Source organism: Corythoichthys intestinalis, chromosome 5 (genome assembly GCF_030265065.1).
Source record: "Corythoichthys intestinalis isolate RoL2023-P3 chromosome 5, ASM3026506v1, whole genome shotgun sequence".
NCBI lineage: Eukaryota > Metazoa > Chordata > Actinopteri > Syngnathiformes > Syngnathidae > Corythoichthys > Corythoichthys intestinalis.
Genome location: NC_080399.1, coordinates 59,150,655 through 59,174,162, shown reverse-complemented (window position 1 = coordinate 59,174,162; position 23,508 = coordinate 59,150,655). Strand labels below are relative to the sequence as shown.

The 23,508-nt window shown below is 40.8% G+C and overlaps 1 protein-coding gene across 1 annotated transcript in view; it reads right to left on the bottom strand.

Moving 5' to 3' along the window:
- The window catches only part of LOC130915904 (septin-7-like), an 81,094-nt gene extending 58,311 nt beyond the window's left edge, over positions 1-22,783 (bottom strand). The window contains exons 1-2 of the mRNA XM_057836114.1: positions 22,481-22,783; positions 13,115-13,214 (exon numbers count right to left, since the gene is read on the bottom strand). Of these exons, the coding sequence (XP_057692097.1) occupies positions 13,115-13,214; positions 22,481-22,519 (139 nt within the window). The 5' untranslated portion in view covers positions 22,520-22,783. The remainder of the gene's footprint in view (positions 1-13,114; positions 13,215-22,480) is intronic.
- Positions 22,784-23,508: the final 725 nt, after the last annotated feature.

Below are 23,508 nucleotides of genomic sequence, written 5' to 3'. Positions count from 1 at the left end.
CTTCGAACCGCTTTTTTTTTTTTTTTTAATTACCTTTAAGGCCAAGCTCAAGTATTTTAATTATTGTTGTTGTGGAATGAGTTTGAAAAAACAGTTTTATTTTGTATTCGCATTTAATGCTCTTTTGAAAATGTAATCTTAGCAAGCCTTGGTTTTACATCTGCTAAAATTTACTCTGCAACACTTTAAATGTTCCTAATCCGATTGATTATTCGAACTAAATAGTTGATTAATCGATTACTTAAATAATCGATAGTTGCAGCCCTAATTTGAAATGTGACGAGATGTGCTTTATGGCAGACCTTTATCCAAAGCTGGGCAATTAATCATTTGTGATCATTCATCGCAAAAAAATTAAGGTCAATTCTGATGATCAAGCGTGGCAATTAATCGGAGATGTGTCTATATTTGCTGGTTTGCAACATGACTAAATTACTATAGCACTTGTTGAATATTATGCACACAAAGTTACTATGTGTTTTAAGCAAATCTATGATTTACACTTAAGTTAGTCATTAAGGCCCAAATATTTTAATAGACATTAAAGAAACATGTTTTTTAGAAATACTTAAAAGTCAATTGTCCGCCCCAAAAAGTTGTTGATTATGTGTTTACAACAGATGTTCCGATTCAATCATCAGTTAATTACAAGATCAGTTCTTTGTCTTTGACAAAGAGGGAAAAATTGATGACAGATGCCAGAGTTGCACGACTTCTCCTCGAAAGAAGATGTACTTTTCAGTTTTCTTATATATTACATTCCTCTATGTTAACTTGACATTTGAAATATGAACAACATTGGCATGTTGTTCTTAACATCATGGAGCATCTTTGTCCATTCACCAGGGCAAATATAGTGTCTTTACACATGCACACGTTTGTCTATAATTGAAGTGGATGGAGGAACAAAAACATCTTTGTGGATGCCATCAATGCGTTACCAAATGAAATATTATTTGCCAGTGTACTGATATGTTATTGAGAAAAGCATGGTAGTTCTCCACCCGTCGTGGCGAGAGAAACATGTGGATCTTGTACTTGTAACCTTTTTTTAAGCTTATTGTCTCTTTTGTTAACCTAACTCACTAATTTTTAAAAAATTATTATTATTTGTGCACCAACTTCACCCTAGTGCAATTTGAAACCCTTGCATCTGGCGTGATGTACTCGTTCTATTTTTGGATGTATTGTACAGTACATAAGTTGTAGACTAAACATACTGTTTGTTCACATGACCATTGCTAACGTTAATGTGTAGATTGTTAGCCTCAGTCTGTTCTGCTTAAATGTAGCATTGGTATGATAACGCAGCATGATTATCCATGACGATCAACCCAAGGGGAATGAAAGATGCCAGCTTCAATATTTTGGTCCTGGCTGCAGTACCATATTTGGCCACCAGTCTTACATATTGCCCCTTTAAACACAGTACAGTACATTCTTGTAACCCTGCTCTATAGAGCCACTGGGATCTGTGTTGGCATTGGATCGCCATATGTTTCTGTTATAGCTGCCAGTGGAACACAAAAAGGCAGGAAGCAGCCCCCTCTCCAACTCCTCTTTAATGGCAAAATGAAAAAAGGAACAGTTGGATAGCAGAAAGAGAGAAATGAGAGAACGGAAGAAAACATCACAAGAATAGTTTGTGACAAAATTCTTTTTAAGGGTGTGACCTAAAATACCTACAACTAAAGCAGTGTCATTTCATTGTTTCTTCCCCCCATTCAGCTTGCCTAAGGGGGATGTTGGGTGATCAACTCGGGTTCCAATTCCTGTTTCCTTTCAGTTTGAAAAGTTTAGCCAAGAGCAAGACCCATGAGAACCATTTGCAAGTAGGCATGTGCTGGTATGATAGTCTGACGGTATGATAACCTTGATAAGCCAAAATATCATGGTTTCACGGTATTGCAATTATAGCCCTACAATGTGTTACTTTTGAGATATCTGGGTTTAAAAAAAAAAATCCATTGAACAGGATTTTTAATTTTCAAAACATATTAGCAAACTGGAATATAAGTGTAATGTTAAGTTAAAATATGTATTTTTCAAAAATATTCTAAATAATATTAAAATAAATGCAGTCCTTTAGGTGAGCCTAAACCCACAGCCACAGCTCAACAATATAACCATCAGAATAAAAATAATTATTTTCCATAAAAAGCACGTGTGTATGACTCATATTATGTTTACATTATACACCCACCACCTTTCTCATCACAAACAGTTCCCAGAGACAACAAAACACCACATGTTTTATCACCGCTAGACACACTAAACACACCACTCAGCCTCCGCCAACATGTTTTACATGTAGGTTGGCCCTCATCCTCTAAGCTGGGGCCATCTATAACTTTTCTGGAGCTGAAGTATTCCCATACCAGGGATTTCTTTTTCTTCTATTTGGGGGGAGGAGTTTCACTTCCTCCAGCCATCATGTAGCGCAGCTGACCCACCGACACTGAGCAACAACCGGTGTGGAGAGGGTTGAGCCTTACAGCTGCAAGCGAGGGATTTCTCCATGCATTTTTGGGACATAAAAATTAGCTAATACCTTAGGGACCGTATGATGGAAAATTTTTGCGGTTTTGAAAATTTGTTTCATACCATGGTATGCCTTGAAATCTGTAATCTGCACATGTTTATTTGCAAGATTGTGTCAGTAAATGTATGCGTTAACTTTACAAGTAGAACAAATTAATTGGACGTCTATTGCCGTAAATGGCACGGCAACATGATTATTCACTGCCAAACTTCCCACTTCAAATAAATTTAGTGTCTATCATAGTCACTAAAAGACATTGAGTTACCCATTCAACTGCTTTGAGCCCACAAAGATAAAAAAAAAAAACTGCCCCTTTATTAGTATTTTCATAAAAAGGAATGAATGTTCAACCTCAAATCACTCAAATAAAAGTTAACTAACATTATGATCATGATTTTGCATTGATACTTGCAATAACTACACATTACTTTCTGTGTTTATTTAGAATGGAATTATCTGATTTGAAATAGTATTGAATGATGTATTAAAAAAACATTCATAATGATGTCATTTGAAATTGAATGTAATACTTTGAACTAGAGCTGAAACAAATACTCGAGCAACTCAAGTAACTCAAGTTTAAAAACTGATCCGAGTAATTTTATTCACCTCGAGAAATAGTTTAATCTTGCCAGCTCTAAGCACCACCTTTTTCCTGGACTACTTTTAATGTGGGAAAACGCACTGACGTCACGTGCGTAGAGGACGAAGCAATTAAAAAAAAAAAAATAAAATAAAAAACCTTACTGCAGCCGACAGCCGCTACAAACTACGCTGACGTTGCTAAAAACTACACCCGCATGATACTACGGTGGTAGCAGGTAGCGTCTGATAGATATCCCATGTATGTAGAACTAGATGTGAAATGACAGACTGGGCGGCGTTAGTAAACAGCCGCCATCTTAAAGCAGTAGACATCTCAGTGCTAATAAATAAGATTAACGTTACCGTCACTCGCTCACGTAACGTTAGTCCTGCGGCGTAGGGATGAGAATCGAGAACCGGTTCCGTGTGTTTCAATTCCATGGAATCATTTGGCAGTTTATCTAACAATTCTCTTATCGATTCCAACTAGTACGAATTACGTCACGTAATTTACGCATGTTACACACATGTAGTCTTACTACGCATGTAGTAAGACTACATGATTACTCAAAGAGTGACCCCTCACCAAGTGTGATCTGAAGAGTCGTTGCCGAGTGATTATGCATTGAATTTCACAGGCTAGGTCATTATTCATGAGACTACTTAAAGAAATGGTGATTTTTCCAAAAAAGTCTATTAATGGGTCTATCGTATTCCACGTCGAATACTCTATAAGGAAAACAACATACATGCATCTAAAATAATCCTAAATGATTATTATTAGCAGTTTTAATACTCCTGTTAAAAAGGTTCCTTGGGTATGCGTTTGTTTCCATAGCATCCAGTCAGTTACTTCCTGTTATTGTCCTATGTCACACGCGCTTGTATTCTGGGACCGAGAATAGATGTAAGGTGCGCATTTCGAGCAGAGTGCGGTGACCTGTTAATCTGTGTGCGTCCATGAACAAATGTAAGGATTTCCTCTTCATGCCATAAAGTTCTTATGATAAGTTAGAGCCTTTATCAGCGTAACATTTTCGTGTTTTTACTGTTACGTTGGCTGGTTGCTTCCGCTCGTCCTCGCTGCGTCGAGGAGAGCGTTGTTTACATTATATTCGCGTTGCACATTTGTGTTAAGAGGGAATGTTTTAGTTTAGCATCTTAAGATGATGTTGTACATCCATATGAGTGTAAAGTGCTTAGTTTTCGCCACATTTATAACCAAGATGACTGCACGTGCACGCAGCATGCTTCTGGGTTGTGCCCGTGCAATTGCGGCCCCCCCACCTTTGTGTTATACTGTGAGAGTCATGCATGTGTGTCATTGACTGCTTAACAGCCAATTTTCATTGTTCATTGCATCAGCACTTATATGACGTAATTTTTATTTCCTTTCAGAACCACACATTCCAGTCTTCTTCCACACACATACAAATACATCAACATCTTTCCACGCATGTGTGACCGGTGGGTTTCGACTCTGCGTTGTATGTGTAGTTTGGAATGACGACGGGAGTCAAAAGGGCGGTGTGACTTGCTTTTTATCTGATAACAGTCAGAAAAAGTCAATCCTCCCGTTAAACACGGCTTTAACAATGTGCCCCTCCCCTTCGACATCCACACAGAAAAGGGCCGCGACATACCTGATAACAGTCAGAAAAAGTCAATCCTCCCGTTAAACACGGCTTTAACAATGTGCCCCTATTCAAAATAAATACAAAAAGAGATGCAATGCAATTTTTATACATGAGTGCATGCCTGGAAGTTACATTTTCCTACAAAACTCTCTGCAGCTAAATAGCACCTACCTCCCCTTCGACATCCACACAGAAAAGGGGAGAACTAATAAAGTGCACTCAACTTAAAGCAGCAGGTGTCACGGTAATACCCGACATAGGGGAAACAAACAACATACAATCAAAAGGTTCCAACTTTGAAGGAGTATTGACGAAAATAAAATAGAAAATAAGATAACAATTTTGTGTAATTATAAAATACAAAACATACAATATTTGCAAGTTTGATATACCCCTGTTACATTCACCCCCCCAGAATAACACAAAATACAGGTTCACAAACCAATTCACATACTGCAGGAATACACTCAGGCCTATATGGAAGTAGAACAAAATCAACTCCATTCCAGCAGACAAGTGTCCTAATCAAAGGATAAGAGGATGAGAGACATGCTTTGCGCCTAGCAAAAACCCTCAGCACTCCATAGACAAGTCGAGGTGCCTTGTACACCTCACATTAATAGGCCAAACAACTGGGATGTAGAAATAAATCCAACCCACCTACAGCATATACAATAACTGGGGAGTAGGAACAGAAAGTATATTGTCAGGGACAGTGGCAAAAGCTGTATGCTTCAAATGTGGATAACACGAGAACGAGGTCTAACATCAACTTGAGCCATAGACTCAATTAAACGACAAACTGGTCTAATGACTCTACCAAAACGTGAAATGTGTTGGTTATCAGCACGAGGCAGAATGACTGGAATCGATTGGGGCATGGGACCTGGGACAGCTGCAGGAGGACCTACGGTAACTGCAGGGCCATTGTCAGAAGAGGGAGCTACAATAGGGGGCATCAAAGGATGAGGGCCAAGAGTTTCATCAGCAGAAGACTGCTCACGGACCCAGGAGGTGGTGCGATCATCACCCCAGTCACTGACGCTTTCGAGGGATCCACCAAGGGACGGCCCAACTGTAGCAGCAGCTGTATCCACCTCAGAAGACTCGGACTCACAGCTGGTAGATGCAGGAGGGGCTTGGCTCCTATTGGATGCAGGCGTGACATATTCTTCCTCCAAAACATCTACGATCGGCAGGAAATTGACTTGGAGCAGGAGGTTACGGTGAACAACTCGCTCATTTCCTTCCGGATCCCTGATCCTGTAGATGTGCAGAGCAGGCTTTGACGCGACCACGGTGTATACTACAGGCAGCCACTTGTCCGAAAGCTTCCGTTTTCCCTTGACACCTTTGTTAGCAAGCAGCACCTGGTCACCAAGCGAAAGAGGTTGACCTTTGACCTGTTTGTTGTACTGGGAGCGCTGATGTCTCTGCTCAGCCGAGCAGTTCTTCTGAGCCAGTTCCATGGCAGTCTGCAGGTCCTGTAGCAGGGACTTGACATAGGCATCATAGTTGCAAATTGTAGCATCACGCAGCACACTCCTGAAGAGAAGATCAACAGGCAGCCTTGGGGTTCTTCCAAACATCAAATAAAAGGGTGCAAACCCAGTGGTTTCATGTACAGTGCAATTGTACACAAAAGTCATAGTCTGGATCATTTGTGGCCAATTCTGCTTGGATCGAGGAGGCAAAGATCTCAACATATTGCCCAGAGTGCGGTTAAACCTCTCGGTGCCACCATTGCCCATTGGATGGTAAGGCGAGGTGTGTGACTTCTCAACTCCAGACAACTCGAGAAGCTCGGCAATCAATTCGCTTTCAAAGTTTGCACCCTGGTCGGAGTGGAGACGCTGGGGAAACCCATAAATACAGAAGAAGTTTTCCCACAACCTCTTGGCAACTCTTTTAGCAGTCTGGTCTTGGCAAGGAAAGGCCTGAGCTAGTTTTGTAAAGTGGTCAGTGACCACAAGAACGTCCACAGATTTGTTGCGACTGTCTTCAGCTGACCAAAAATCAATACAAACAAGCTCCAAAGGGGCAGTGGTTTTAATACTTTCAAGTGGTGCCCTTGCTGATGGTTCGGGCGTCTTACTGAGCACACACCTGTGGCAGTGTCTGACGTGATTACGGACATCTTTCTCCATGTTATACCAGAAGAAGCGCTGACGTGCCAGGGCGAGGGTGCGGGGTTGACCTTGATGGCCTGCATGGTCATGAACACCAGTTAATGCTTCTGCCTTCAGGGATTCTGGTACAACAAACTGGAACCTCTTGTACTTGGTTAAGGGGTCCTTAGTGACTCTATAGAGGATGCCATCGAGAAGTGTGAGTTTTTCCCAGTGTTTCAGGACTCGCAGAGTTTGTTGGTTTTCATGACAGCGTTCGCGCCTGGAAGGCCTGCGTTTCCTGTCAATGTAGTATGCTACTCGTGAGATGAATGGATCCTGCTGTTGATGTGTCTGCAGGTCAGCAAGTGAGAAGGAAGGCAAAGCATCCTGACCAGGAGGATCCAAGCTTGTTAAGTGGCTAGCAAGCGAGGTTGCACGTTGCATAGACGCGTTGTCCCACTCATCCAAAGAAGATATGAGGGAAGAGACATCATCTTGGGACATTGACCCTTCAATAGGAGTGGAATGCTCCATAGATTGAGGTTGGCAGGTCAGGTGGAAAACATCTTGCACATGTCCATCACTGATATCACTGACCTGGCCCAGTAACCGAGAGTAAGGCTCACACATAAGCCTGTCCCGCAAAGGCGTGACAAACGGGCCCCGACTGAGAGCATCCGCTACCACATTCTGCCGGCCAGGAATGTGTTTGATGTCAAAAGAATATGGAGCCAACTTGGACACCCAACGCTGCTCGCAGGCATCAAGTTTGGGCTTGGTCAAGATGTGAGTAAGCGGATTGTTGTCCGACCAGACAGTGAACTGGTGACCCTTGAGCCAGTGGCTGAATTTTTCGCAAACTGCCCATTTCAGAGCTAAAAATTCCAGTCTATGGGCAGGATACTTGGCTTGACTGCGACTGAGAGTTTTACTTGCGAAGGCAATCGGTCTTGCTTTATCCTCGCCAGCAGGTATTTGGGATAGGACTGCACCTAGACCATCAAGAGACGCATCCGTGCAGAGGATGAAAGGTCTATCAAAGTCCGGGTGTGCTAGCACCACACTATTGAGAAGTGCATGTTTTAGACCCTCGAATGCTTTCTCGCAGGCAGGAGTCCAATCTTGAGGGGTAAGCTCCCTGAAGGTGCCAGCTCTTCTCCGCCCAAAAGAACCCTTGGCGCTCCTCTTCTGCCCAGCAGTCAAGCTGTATAGTGGTTTTGCGATGGACGAACAACCAGGAATGAAATGTTGATAGTACAACACCATTCCTAGGAAAGACTTGACCTTTTGCTGGGATGGGGTGCAGCAGTCTTCTTTCATGAGATCTTCCTTCCTGAAAGCAGAGATGACCTTCACCTTGTCCTGATCAACTGAGACACCATGACTGTCCACCACATGACCAAGAAACCTGACAGACTTGCGCAACAAATAGCACTTCTTCTGCGCCAACTTCAGGTTATTGGCTCTGAGACGCAAGAAGACAGTTTCTAGACGCTTCAAGGCTTCCTCTTCAGATGGAGCAAAGATGAGTAAATCATCTAGGTAACAGAGGAGGCTGGAGAAGTTCAAGTCACCAAAGATGCTGATCATCATCCGCATAAAGGATGCAGGGCTGTTGCAAAGGCCTTGAGGAAGTCTGTTGTACTCATAGAGGCCCATCGGTGTGGTGAAGGCGGTGTACCGTCTATCAGACTCATGGAGGGGGATGTTGTAAAACCCTGATGTGAGGTCCATGGTGCTGAAAAAGGCATTTCCACCAAGGGCAGCAAGGCAGTCAGCTTGGTGAGGAAGTGGGTGAGCGTCTTTCATGGTCTTGGCGTTAAGCCACCGGAAGTCAGTGCAGATTCTCAATTCTCCCGACTTCTTCCAAACAAGGACCAACGGGGACGCATATTCACTGATTGACTTGCTGATAATGCCTTTATACTCCATTTCGGATAGTACCTCTCTGAGTTTATGGTAATGTGCTGGAGGGACACGACGATAGGGTAGCCTGAAAGGGCGGTCATCAGTGAGATGAATACGATGGACAAAACCCTTAGCTTCCCCACAGTCCAACTTGTCTTTGGAAAAAACGTCTCGGTATGTGAGCACAAGTTCAGCCAGCCGCTCTTTCCACTCCTCTGACACTTCGCAACCCTCCAAATCAACATCTGTTAGTCCACAGTTTTTGAGCCGTTGAAAGGGGGTAGATTTGGCATTTGCACCAGGGACTATGGTGCTTTGCTGGCTGGTCTGTGGAATGCACACATTCTGCGAGAGCGAGAGATCTTCTATAGCGGCACAGGGGAACACATCAGCTACCTTAGCGTTGCGGCGCAGTGTCACAGGACTCTTTGTAGGGTTCAGAATTTTCATTGGGACCCAACGATCTCCCCACATAGGAGCTACAACCCGCCCAACTATAATGTCTTTTGGAGCTGAACGTGAAGAAGTGGGCTCCACAATGACAGTGCTCCCTGGTGACACAGGGGCATTGCTAGGTAACTTCCCCCACACTAAATACTCCCCCTGTGGTGCAAGAGTGACAGCTGTTCTTAGTTTTACAGTGCCCACTTTTTCAGGCACTGCAGGACCAGACCAACGAGTTATACAGCTGAGCAACTCAAGAAACTGCTCACAATTGGGATCTGAGGTGTTAGAGGAGATGACCTTCCAATACTCCTTTTCAGACTTCAGTCTTTGGATAATTGGTCTAATGACATTGCTTCCAATGATCAGTTCATCTCTTTGCCCAGGAATTAGGAAAGCCGGCACAACAAATTTGGACCCATAAATCTCGAGATCCAGATCGTAGATACACTCTGGTTGAGTCATGAGACCACCGCAACCAACTAGTACCACCTTTTCAGGCACTGGTTGAGGAGTAGAAAGAGCACCAGAAGCCCTAAGCTTGGATTCAGCCTCCGTATTGAGTGTGCAAGACATGCTACCTGAATCAAGCATTCCCCTTAAAGCACATTTACCCCCAACAGAGACTGAAGCATAAAACAAATCACTAGCCCCTTGAACCCTATGTGAACCAACAACAATCACTGTATCATCATCAGGAAACTTACTGCAGCAGTTCACATAGGTCAACTGTATGTCTTTATTTTCACTGAGGGTCTCACTAGCAACACCTATGCTACCCCTCTCTCCACATAGGCGGGCTAGTTTAAATCAGCATCGGGGCGGGCAGATGGTGTCGTGGCTTTGTGGCTAGAGCCATGCGGGCACTCGTTCCTGACGTGGCCATGCTCATAACAGCTGTGGCAAAGTCTGTAAAGCCTACAGTGTGCATTTGTAGAGTGTTCACTGGAGCCACATACTCTACATGGGGATGGCACAGAATTCAGCTGACTTCGGGGTCGACCAGTATAACGATTTCCGGACCGTGTGCCACTTTGTTTTTGATTGTTGGCCAGGGAAGCATTGCACAAAGACAGAACCTTGTCGAACATTGCTGTGAAAGGTACAGCAAGAGCAGGCGGGGCCTGCTGGCATTCTGCAGTGATGGCAGGTGGCATTGGAGGATTAGTCACCAAGGTCTGATCATACGCAGAGAACGACCTCAGTTGTTGTGGCTGACTTGTGGTCTTTCTAACAGTTCTCATGTGGGCATCCAGACGCTCTTGAACCTCAGCTGCGGTCCACTGCTCAGCTCCCTTTACTTGGAATGACATAGCAAGACGAGGGTCAGGGCAGTGATTGATAAACATCAAGACCACTTCAGCACTGGGATCCTCAACAGACTTTCCTCGCCTCTGCAGACACTCATCAGCTGCGTCAATTGATTTGTTAAGACGAATCCAGTAATCCATGGCATTCTCACCCAAATGGGGAACTGTACTGTAGAAATCTTTCATGGGCAAATTGGAGTACGACAGTTCACTAAAATTAACCTTCAATATGTCAAATACGGCTGAGGGGAGGTCAGTTGCACTGAGGCAGGTGCGGCTGCGCAGTGACACTTTCACAACGTCCCTAGCTTTTCCTGTTAGCCTTGACACGATAAGCTCATACATTTCATCATGAGTGTCACATTTAACTCTATTCAAGTAACACTTCATCATGTCAATCCACTCATGTACAGAAAAAGTATCAGCATGGTCACCCCTGAAATAAGGGGGCGCCTTGGCGTCAGACTGCACAACAACTTTAACTGGTGGCACCTCGGAATGGCTGCTTGACTGACCCGTGATGGGGAACTGAGGCTGGAATGCGCTGGGCTGGTGTATTGTGCCTAGGTTGATGGAGATGCTCTCTCCAATTTGTTTGGCAAAATTTGTCATCATATCACCAAAAGTTTCAACAGATATCATTTGTGTGGGCTTTGGTTCTGATTGGGATATTGGCGTTGAGCTAGCTGTAGGAATCAGTGGTGGGCTACTAACTGATTGGTTGATTGAGTGACTCAGTTCTCTAGGAGGAGGTAATCCACCTCTACCTCTCCCAAATGAAACATATCCTTGCTCCGTCATTTTGTGACACTCAATAACATACACTAAATTGCTCCAGATATCATAAAAAGGCTAACACTAAAGTGTAATGCACCCAACTTGGAACAATATCAAAATTAACACAGTGGTAAATAATAATGAATAAACTCACTCAAGACGTACATTCACTAATAACATTCACTTTGAGTGACACAAAAAAAAGAAATAATGGTCAAGAATATAAACAGTAAAACTGTACTTTTCTATTTGCTTGACTATTAAAACCCTCAAAATGCTTTCACTTAGAACGTCTTTTTTTTCACCGTTATAAATAGTTTTCGTCTTCGTTTTGTTAACGGTTCAAATTCACGCATGCACTGCGAGACTTCTCGCTTGCTCTCACTTTGTGCACACGGAAGTGCGCCGCTGTCCTCCGAGCAGCGGCGAGGGGAGGGGGAGGAGCAGGCAGGAGCCACTTGACGAGTTGCACCCCGGCGACTAGGCAGGCGCTCGTCGAAGATGAATCCGGGTCACGGCACCAAGTGTGACCGGTGGGTTTCGACTCTGCGTTGTATGTGTAGTTTGGAATGACGACGGGAGTCAAAAGGGCGGTGTGACTTGCTTTTTATCTGATAACAGTCAGAAAAAGTCAATCCTCCCGTTAAACACGGCTTTAACAATGTGCCCCTCCCCTTCGACATCCACACAGAAAAGGGCCGCGACATACCTGATAACAGTCAGAAAAAGTCAATCCTCCCGTTAAACACGGCTTTAACAATGTGCCCCTATTCAAAATAAATACAAAAAGAGATGCAATGCAATTTTTATACATGAGTGCATGCCTGGAAGTTACATTTTCCTACAAAACTCTCTGCAGCTAAATAGCACCTACCTCCCCTTCGACATCCACACAGAAAAGGGGAGAACTAATAAAGTGCACTCAACTTAAAGCAGCAGGTGTCACGGTAATACCCGACATAGGGGAAACAAACAACATACAATCAAAAGGTTCCAACTTTGAAGGAGTATTGACGAAAATAAAATAGAAAATAAGATAACAATTTTGTGTAATTATAAAATACAAAACATACAATATTTGCAAGTTTGATATACCCCTGTTACACATGCTCTCATCTGTTCATTGAGTGATTCTCATATCAAGTGCCATTGCCTGTATATAGTTGTGCCTGTTGCCAAGTTGGATTAAAAGTTCCAAAGACCAACTCCACTCTCCGCTCCTTGTGTTCTAACCGACACCCCGAGGCGAATGAACCATACATCATATTGAACCCAGAACCTCATACAGTCCATTAGTCCAAATTAGAATCGATAAAGAATCGAATTATTAGCCAGTATCGATAACGGAATCAGAATCTTAAAAATCGTATCAATTCCCATCCCTATTCGTGTGTGTATTAGTGCATCTCCAAAACCTAATTTTCTTCCTTAATTTATTGCATGGACATCCTGCTACTCATCACCCAAATCAGTCAATTCAAAAGCTATCACGTGTCACTGTGTGTTAGAACTAAGAAGTCTGCAAAACTAAGGAAAACAGTTCACTCACCGGCTCAGACAAGTAATATTTTCACAAATTACGACATGTGGATGATTTACAGTAAAGTACAGTGCCAGAAACTATGAAGGACCTTTGTTTTTTTTTTATATACATACTTTCAGCTCCTCGTCTTGAGCAGATGAGTGTGCTCGATACCTTACATACTTTGAATTGTTTGAATTTGTGCTGGTGACCCACCAACAAAAACAATAAAACATATCGAGAAAAGCAAACACAGATGTAGAATATTTCTTACTTACCAACTACCATTAATGTAAACTCAAAGCCTCTTTTAACAGACTTCCGATACACCTGGTTGGGAAGATTAGCAAATCCCACATAGCCCTCCAGGTTCCGCTGCTACAAAGAAGACACAAACACATTGATTTAATGTAAGCAACAATGCGTAATCATAAGTCACGTAAATAAACATTGCTCCTTCAAAGCATGAATAATTTATTACTGATACAAGAACATTTATTCAAAACAAAATATTCTGGTTTGAAAACTGTCCTATCCAGAAATTAGGGGTGTGACATTATGTCAAAATGGTGATGTATCACAATAACCTTTTGGAATACAAAGTACTGATATTCACTGTTCGAAAAGAAAAAAAAATGGAGACAACAGGTTTTTATCAAAACCACCACTAGAATAGTGTCTATGTTAGATTATTAGCTGCCATTGATGGTAATAGACGTCCAATCCATTTTGCCTGGGAGGGTCAGAGAGATTGGACATCTCGCGCTATTAATGGCACTGAAATAGAGCAATCACAGCTAGGCATGTGCCGGTATGAGATTTTGACGGTACGATAACCGTGAGCAAAAATACAGCGGTTTCACGGTATCACGATATTGCAATTATAGCTCCAAAATTTTTAGATGTATGGGTTTTAAAAAAAAAAAAAAAAAAAAAAAAAAAAAAAAAATTCCATTGAACAGGTTTTTTTTTCAGAACATATTTGCAAATTGGAACATGAATATAATGTGAAAATAATGTGAAAATAAATAAATTAACAAAGAATAACAAATATTTGATTAAAAATATTTTGAGGGGGAGAAGCTGGTTTCGCCATTTTCAGCCACTGTGTCAACTCTCTTCTACATGATGTCATGCCTTTGTGTTTAAAAGAACAAAGAATTCATAAGTTAATAAGTTAGTTAAAAATGTATAAGTTAGTTTTATAAGTTAGTTAAAATGTAAATATTGTTGAGGTTTCAAGGTTTCATCTAAAACAAAAAGTGAGGAGTGAGACATCCTTTCGCAATTAGCGATCTTTGACGCGATCCTTTTTTTCCCTCCCCCCTTCATTCAAGCTTGTTTCTCACTCAGCGGCTGTGAGACATAAAACGTCGACCAAGCTGCTCTCCCAGCTTAGCCTAGGCTAACATTCGTCTTTGTAAGTTTTAGTTAGTTTGTATATTGAATTTGAAAGGAAAATGTATGTTTTGTTTTTGGCGACCTTTTTCATGGTGCTACTGCTATCCTGTTGAACCTACTCACATGTGGAAAAATACAATTGTATAACGTTTTAAATGTATTCATTTGTATATTTCACCACGATTTGAGAGCTCAATAAATTGAAGAAAAGTACGCCTTGTGTTTGGAGGGTGTGTTTTTGGGTTTGCTGGCTGTTGAATAGCGTCACTGACACTCACGGCAACAAACGGGAAGGGTGAGCGCTGCAGCACCAAGCCACTTCGGCTGCATTTTGGCACATGAAAAATAGCGAATACCGTACTAAGGTATGACGGAAAATTTTAGTGGTTTTGAAACCGCGACGTTTTCACACCACGGTAAACCGTGAAACCGGTAACCGGCACATGTCTAATCACAGCCAGTCTTTCCAGTTTTGGGGACATTTATATGTCACCTCATGTTCATTTTGAGTCACTTGGGGACATACCATTTTATTTAATAAAATTTTTTTTATAAGTAATTATATAATATTTTATTATTATTACATGCATTAGGATCATGGAAGGTCCCACTTGGGGGGGAAATATATATATCCTGTATATACATAATATAATAAAAATATATATGGAAACACAGCACTGGCCTGCTTACTGTAATCCATGAATACACTAATGTTATTGTGTATATACTAGGGCTGGCAAAATTATCGCGTTAACGGGCGGTAATTAATTTTTTAAATTAATCACGTTAAAATATTTGACGCAATTAACGCACATTTATTACTGATATTTATGTTATTTATACGTTAATAAAGAATGTAGGTGTTCCTAAATGTTTTTTTGTGAATTAATAAGCTTTAACAAAAATTTCACTATTAAATTAGTAAAAAAAAAAAAAAAAAAAAAAATTATTAGTCGACTAATCGTAAAAATAGTTGGCTGACTAATCGGGAGGAAATTAGTCGTTTGGGACAGCCCTAATTGAAACTGTGGAATTTCTCACATTTCTGCATAACATCACCATCGAAAGTGATCTGATCTTTGTCAAAACCACACAGATGAAACAACAGCGTCTGCTTTAAAACCACCCAAACATTTATAGGTTTTCATATTTTAATGACTATAGTATGCAAACAATGACAGAAGAGGGAAAAATAAGTGAACAGTCACAGTTAATATTTTGTTGCCCCCCCTTTGGCAGCAATGACTTCAACTAGCCGCTTCCTGCAGCTGTAGCTCAGTCTGGCACACCGATCAGGACTAATCTTGGCCCATTCTTCTCGACAAAACTGCTGTAGCTCAGTCAGATTCCTGGGATGTCTGGCATGAATCGCTGTCTTTAGGTCATGCCACAGCATCTAAATGGGGTTCAAGTCTGGACTTTGACTTGGCCACTCCGGAATGTGTATTTTGTTCTTCTGAAACCATTCTGAAGTTGATTTACTTCTGTGTTTTGGATCACTGTCTTATTGCAGCATCCATCCTCTTTTTAGCTTCAACTGTCTGACAGATGACTTTAGGTATTTCTGCAAAACATCCTGATAAACTTTTGAATTCATTCTTCCATTAATGATTGCAAGGCGTCCAGGCCCTGAGGAAGCAAAACAGCCCCAAATCATGATGCTTCCTCCACCATGCTTCACGGTGGGGATGAAGTGTGGAGGTTGGTTATCTGTTCCATTTTGCCTCCACACATGTTGTCTTACTCCCAAACAATTCAACTTTGGTTTCATTAGTCCACAAAATATTTTGCCAAAACTGTGGAGTGGCCTAGTGCCTTTTTGAGAACACTAAACGAGCAACAATGTTTTTTTTAGACCGCAGTGGCTTCCTCTGTTGAGTCCTCCCATGAACACCATTTTTGGCCACAGTTTTACATATAGTTGATGTGTCCACAGAGATTATGGACTGTGCCAATAATTTCTGTAAGTCTTTAGCAGACACCCCAGGGTACTTTTTTTTACCTCTCTGAGTATTCTGCGTTGAACTCTTGGCATCATCTTTGGTGGACGGCCACACATTGGGAGAGAAGCAACAGTGCCAAACTCACTCCATTTGTAGACAACTCTGACTGGTGACTGATGGACATCCAGACTTTTAGAGATGTTGTTCTTTCCTTTCCCAGCTTTATACAAATCAACAATCCTTGATCGTAGGTCTTCAGACGGCTCTTTTGACCGAGCCATGATGCACATCAGACAATGCTTCTCAACAAGACACCTCTTACCCGGTGTGCGTTTTATAGTGGGTAGGGCAGCTTTAAACCACTCATCAGTGATTGGGCACACACCTGACTTAAAATGTTTGGTAACAATTGGTTTCAATTTGTTCTTTGTCTCCTTAGGCAGAGGGTTCACTTACTCATTTTTCCTCCTTCTGTCATTGTTTGCATGCAATCCTCATTAAAATATGAAATCCTATAAAAGTTTGGGTGGTTTTAAAGCACACAAACTGTTTTTTTCATCTGCGATTTTGACAAAGATCAGGTCACATTTGATGGTGATTTTATGCAGAAATATGAGAAATTCTAAAAGGTTCATATACTTTTTCATAGCACTGTATATTGTAGAATGATTTCCTGACCTATGTATTGATAATTGTTTTATCGCCGTATCGTGAAATAATCATTATAGTGAGCCTTGCATTGCAAATCGTGTCGTACCGTGAGGTACCCAGAGGTTCCCACCCCTAATAGAAATAGTGCCGCTTTGAAGCACATCTGGCATTGCACAGAAGAGGGAGTTTTGAAGCCATTCCTGAGAGAATATTAAAGGGGCTGACACACTGGAGAGAGGGAAATACTGACAGATAGGTTCATACAGAAGCTGTAAAAAAGAACCGACATCAACAGCTATCCATCCAATCAGTGAGGTATCGTCGACCTCCACTTCTCTTCCATGTTACTCCCGGTCTGGCTTCGTTCTCCCAAAATAACCCCCTGCTGCACCCGCCATGCTAGCCTGCCAAAACTGTCCTTCAGGCTACGAGAGGCAGAAACAATTGATTGCTTGGCTGCCTGTCTCTGAGCAACCTTTCAAGCTCTCCCATAAATACTGGCAATGGAAAAATGCTGCTCTGCACTAAGATTGTAAAGGTTTCATAGCATGCAATCAAATTTTAAAAATGAACAAGTAAACACAGGTGCTGGCAAAAATGATGGAAACACCAGTCTCGGAGGATGTTCATGCAGTTGTTTAATTTTGTAGGAAAAAAGCAGATCACAGACATGACAAAAAACTAAAGTCATTCTGAATTGCAACACTGCGGCTTTTAGAAACACTAAAAGAAATCAAGAAGAAAAGATGTGGTATTCGGGAATATTTAATTTTTGGTATGGTCACTAAATTCTGAGGAAAAAAATATGGAATCATGAAAAAAACAATTACAACTAGTGCTGCAACGATTAATCGATTAACTCGAGTATTCGATTAGGAAAAAAAGATTCGAATTAAATTTGGTGCCTCGAGTATTCGTTTAATTAAAGTGGGGTTGTAATGGTTTATTTTGAAAGTGTTTGCATTGAGTTTTATTGATTTGGGTGGCTACACTGCCTTCTTGTCTGCCTCATTTCACATGGCTGAATCCAGCTGGTCCATGTTAAGACCAACATAAGCTAAGTTTTTGTTTTAGCTAATGTTTTCTAATACATTCGTAATTTAGTTTACAGGTATATTTAGCCATTTTCTGTGGGAATATGTGTCCAAACCATTTGTTAAGAGAAAAAAATAAATAAAGTGTTTTATAGCATTTAAGCTAGCAGACTTTTGCTGTGTAAATTAGCCAGTTGTTCTTATGTTGTACATAAATTCTTAATTTTTTTTTTTTTTTTTATAACGTTTGAGGCTCAGCTCGGGTATTTTAATTTTTAATGTTCCTTATCCGATTACTCGATTATTCGAATAACTAGTTCATCGATTAATCGACTACTAAAATAATCGATAGCTGCAGCCCTAATTACAACAAAAGAACACTTAACACACCACTAATACTTTTTAGCACCATCTCTGGCTTTTACAACCACTCGCAGTCTCAGCGGCATGGACTGAATAAGTGACAAAAAATACTCTTCGTCATTAAGGGTTTGGCCATCACATTGTCTTTATGTGTCTCTTTTTCAAGTAATGCTTTTAGTTTCTGCTCTATGGCAAGGTTCATTGTAATCCTGAAAAATTATTTCATCATTCACAAACACCCTATCAATCGATGGGATAAGAAGTGACCAAAATATCAATGTGAACTTGTGTTTTATGGAACAACAGTCATCTCCCAGTGCCTTTACCTGACATGCAACCCCATATAATCAATGGGTTTGTAAATTTGCCTGTTTTCTTCAGGCAGTTGTCTTGATAAATCTCACTGGAACGGCATCAAACAAAAGCTCCAGCACCATCACCTTGATCAATGCAGATTCGTAATTCATCACAGAACACGACTTTGATCCAGCCATCCACAGTCCACGATTGCCTTTCTTTAGCCCATTGTAACTTTGATGATGGCTTTCGTTTAACTTTCCTGTATGTAAATCCCGTTTAGCTTTCCTGTATGTAAATCCTATTTCCTTCAGGCTGTTTCTAACAGTTCGGTCACACACACTGCCTCCAGTATTCGCCCGTTTCTTAATTGGCTTTGTTGTGCTTTGATGTCTTCGCTTTCGATCAGTATGCTTGCCTTTTACATCCTTCCTATGTTGTTTGTACTTGGTCTAGATTTTTGAGACAGCTGACTATAAACAACCAAAATCTTTTACAAAACTGCGTTAACCTTAAACAGTGTGATTGCATCATTTTTCACCATCTCAGTATATTGTCACACCCCCACTGTTGACGTTCAAAGTTCATACGGATACATTGTCTTAGTCTGCTGCTATAGAATTTCACCATTTACCGTGCCGGAAGGAATTGCTTTCTTTCACCTGCTTTGCTGAATGCAGAAATTATGTACACGTATATTATTAAGCATTTCTGAGCCTAGCACTCACAAACCATTGCTGGAAATATTCGTCACGTTTATGCTGAAAAAAATAAAAATAAAAATCAAGCAGCTTATCGATGTGATTGGGGTCTAATTCTTGAAGCGATGTCTTAATTGATTTGGCTTCCTGCTGCACGCTGCAAACATTTTTAGACACAGTAAACAGACTGGTCTCTCCTAGTCTCCCACTGTATTATAAGTCAAAGTCAAAAGCTACATATGCGTTGTGGTATTTCCTCATCTTAGCTCTTCATACAGCGGTTTAAAAAAATATCCGAACCTTTTAGAATTTCTCAAATTTCTGCATAAAATAACCATCAAATGTGATCTGATCTTTATCAAATCACACAGATGAAAATACTGTGTCTGCTTAAACTAAAACCACCATTATTTTAATGAGGATAGCATGCAAATAATGAGAGAAGGGGGAAAAAATAAGTGAACTCTCTGCCTAAGGAGACTTAAACAGCAATTGAAACCAAGTTTTACCAAACAATTTAAGTCAGGTGTGTGCCCAATCACTGATGAGTTTGTTTAAAGCTACCCTGCCCACTATATAATACACCTGGTAAGAATTGTCTTGACGAGAAGTATTGTCTGATGTTTATCATGGCTCGTTCAAAAGAGCTGTCTGAAGACCTACGATCCAGGATTTTTTATTTGTATAAAGCTGGGAAAGGATACAAAAACATCACTAAAAGTGTGAATGTTCATCAATCGACAGTCAAGGAAGTTTTCTATAAATGGAGAGTTTGGCACTGTTGCTGCTTTCCGAAGGAGTGGCCCTTCACTAAAGATGACGCCAAGAGTTAAACGCAGAATACTCAGAGAGGTCAAAAAGAACCCGAGAGAGTCTGCTAAAGATTTACAGAAATCACAGGCACGGTCCAATATCTCTGTGCACACATCAACTATATGTAAAACTATGGCCAAGACTGGTGTTCATGGGAAGACTTGATGGAAGAAGCCACTGTTGTCTTTAAAAAAAAAAAAATAAATAAAAAACCTTGTTGCTCGTTTAATGTTCACAAAAGACACTAGGACACTCCACAGAAGTTTTGGCAAAATATTTTGTGGACTGATGAAACCAACGTGTAATTGTTTGGGAGTAACACACAACGTCATGTGTGGAGGAACAGTGGAACAGCTCACCAACATCAAAGCCTCATCCCTACCGTGAAGCATGGTGGAGGGAGCGTCATGATTTGGGGCTGTTTTCTACCTCAGGGCCTGGACAACTTGCAATGATTAATGGAAGAATGAATTCAAAAGTTTATCACATGTTTTGCAGGAAAACCTGAGCCCGTCTGACAGCTGAAAAGAGGATGGATGCTGCAACAAGATCATGATCCTTAACACAGAAGTAAATCAACTTCAGAATGGTTTCAGAAGAACAAAATACAAGTTCTGGAGAGGCTAAGTTAAAATCCAGACTTGAACTCCATTGAGATGCTGTGGCATGACCATACATCCCAGGAATCTGACTGAACTAAAGCAGTTTTGTAGAGAAGCATGCAGCTACAGGAAGCGTCTGGTTGAAGTTATTGCTGCCAAAGGGGGGGGGGGGGGGGGGGCGCACAAAATATTAACTGTGATGGTTCGCTTACTTCTTTTCCCCCCTTCTCTCATTGTTTGCATACTATCCTCATTAAAATATGAAAACCTATAAATGTTTGGGTGGTTTTAGTTAAAGCAGACACTGTTTTTTTTTTTTATCTGTGTGATTTTGACAAAGATCAGATCACATTTGATGGTGAGTTCATGCAGAAATGTGAGAAAATCCAAAAGGTTCAGATACTTTTTCATACCACTGTACGCAGTGGACAGGGACTGTATGTGGAATAATCACTAACTCTAAACCAATAGTACTAGGATGATCAGATGAATTGGTTGTGTATCAGCTGAGGCTGTGACAATGCATTTTAAATTTATAAGTTTAATTTAAAAAATTAATCTGATTCTCCAAAATCATCACTGCACCTTTGCAAAGTGGACGGATAGCTGGCTAAACTGGTTACAAGTGGCTTGTATTTTTGTCTTTACAATTTTCACACTAAAACAAGTATGACATCAGTAAAGCCGACCTCTATTAGAGACCAGCATGGAGTGACATCCAATAACATTTTTATGGACAGATAGAATGCTGTCAAAAAAACAGGACACAGTTCATTTATCTAATCAATATCCTCGCAGCTACAACGATCTAACCAGTAGCACTATATCCGATTCGTGAGTGTACAGTATGTGAGTAGGAGGACAGGCCTCTGTTCACAGCATTACATAATGTTCCATCTTTGATGTTCTACCCACTTTCAAACACAGCTCAGATGATATAAAACAGTTTCACTTTGATGTTTATTAAAATGTCCACGCACATATGGAAATATGTCTGCACTCCACATACAGAAGAACATGTTTTGGTAAAAGGTATTAGTATGCAAAATTCGGATTTCAGCCTTTAAATGTGGTACACCAAAAGATAGAGTATGTAAGGGGAGATGGTAGCATAATAAAGACTGGAAAGCTCACCCATACTATTCATTGCAAACCCTTCCCCCAGTCTACATTCTGGTGATAGTAGCTGCTTGGTTCACTACATTACACATCTGACATCACACGAATGCCCCTGGCGATGCAGGAAAAACCTATTCAATGTTCCTTTCATCATTATCTCAAGTATAAGATTTTTTTTTTTTTTTTGGGGGGGGGGGGGTATTCCCACATTCTACATAGCAAGCCTATTAATGTGTGAGGCGCACATGGATTAATAGAAGTATCTTTCCATCAAGCTGCGATTGAAGCCCTGTTTACTGCCCCTCTAAAATGACATTAATGCATTAATCACAGATTAGCCATCCATATCTCCTCCATTTATTCACCAGTTTCTGTACAACTTATTTTTTGTTCTATGTAATGCGTTAGAAGATGAACTAATTAACTAACACCAATTTAGAGAATCCGTCAACACTCATTTTAACAAGTAAAATTCCAGGAGCCATTAACAGGCTGAATAAATGTGTCCGATGGTGTGACTAACGTTTCAAGAACATAAAAGGGCGAACTCTCAAACCGCTTGAGAGCAATGTCAGAAAACCAAGCTAATACGTGCTAACGTGGGGAAGTAGTTTTGATGAAATGACCAGTTAGATGCGAAAAAGACAGCACTATTTTATCTCTCAACTATACAGCAATTAAACGCATACGGATATTTTTGAGGGGGGAAAAAATACTTACAGCAATGCTGGGAACTGCAGTTTCTGGTCGCTCGATCATTGTATTGCTGTCACCGCCCAGACTGCAATGGACAGTCACCGAAGAGACATACACCGACAAGCTTCTAAGAGAGCGGCGGAATTTAAGTAATAACGCGTTTTTTCGTGCTAACTTTTGCTTTCTTGAGAAACAAACGAAACCAGCGTGCTTCCAAATTAACAGAAAGATTTTACATGTGGTCACTAAACGACAATCCCGACAGTCACAACAGAAGAATCTCAGTGAAGAAAATGAGCTGACTGAATTTGTTCACTACTGGTAAAACCGAATTTACTCGCTACTGTTTCCGTCTGGAAACTTCAGTATAAAACTAACATTCCACGTCAAAATGCTTCTACAGCGCCAACATTGGAACACTTTTTCCTGTACTAAATTGAACTTTTTTATTTCAATACAAGATCTATTTTTAGGTTTCATGTTCCAATTGAAAAAAGCAACCGCATAAAAAATGTGTTATTATTTTCCATGTAGGAACTACTCTGACTGACTCCTGTATGGCCATGAACAAGTAGAAAAAGAACTAAGAACGTAACATTGACAAATTAACAATTAAAAATCACTATAATGTGTTTGGGGTGCTCTTGTTCTGAAAGACCACTCGACTTCCTGTGCTTTATAAATGTAGCGACTGGGAGTCGGAGTCCACATTCATGATAGACAACATATATATGTATATCTAGATGTCTATTACGCGCTGTAAGCCAAAGAGAACTAGCGTTTTCACTTGTTGGCCATTTTGCATCGGGGCCACTTGAAAAATACTGTACTGTGACATTGTCAATGGGGCGTAACTTTGAAATAGCTATAGATTGCTCAATTTTCAAATGATTTTCGAACATCTTGTGTTATCCATAAACACCATAGATGCAATAAATAAATTGCATACCTCAAAATAGTTTTTTTGAACGTCCATCAAGTATTCATGTTTCCATGCCCTTTCAAATACTTGGGACACATCCACAGCTGGCCAAAAGTACTGGCACCCCTGC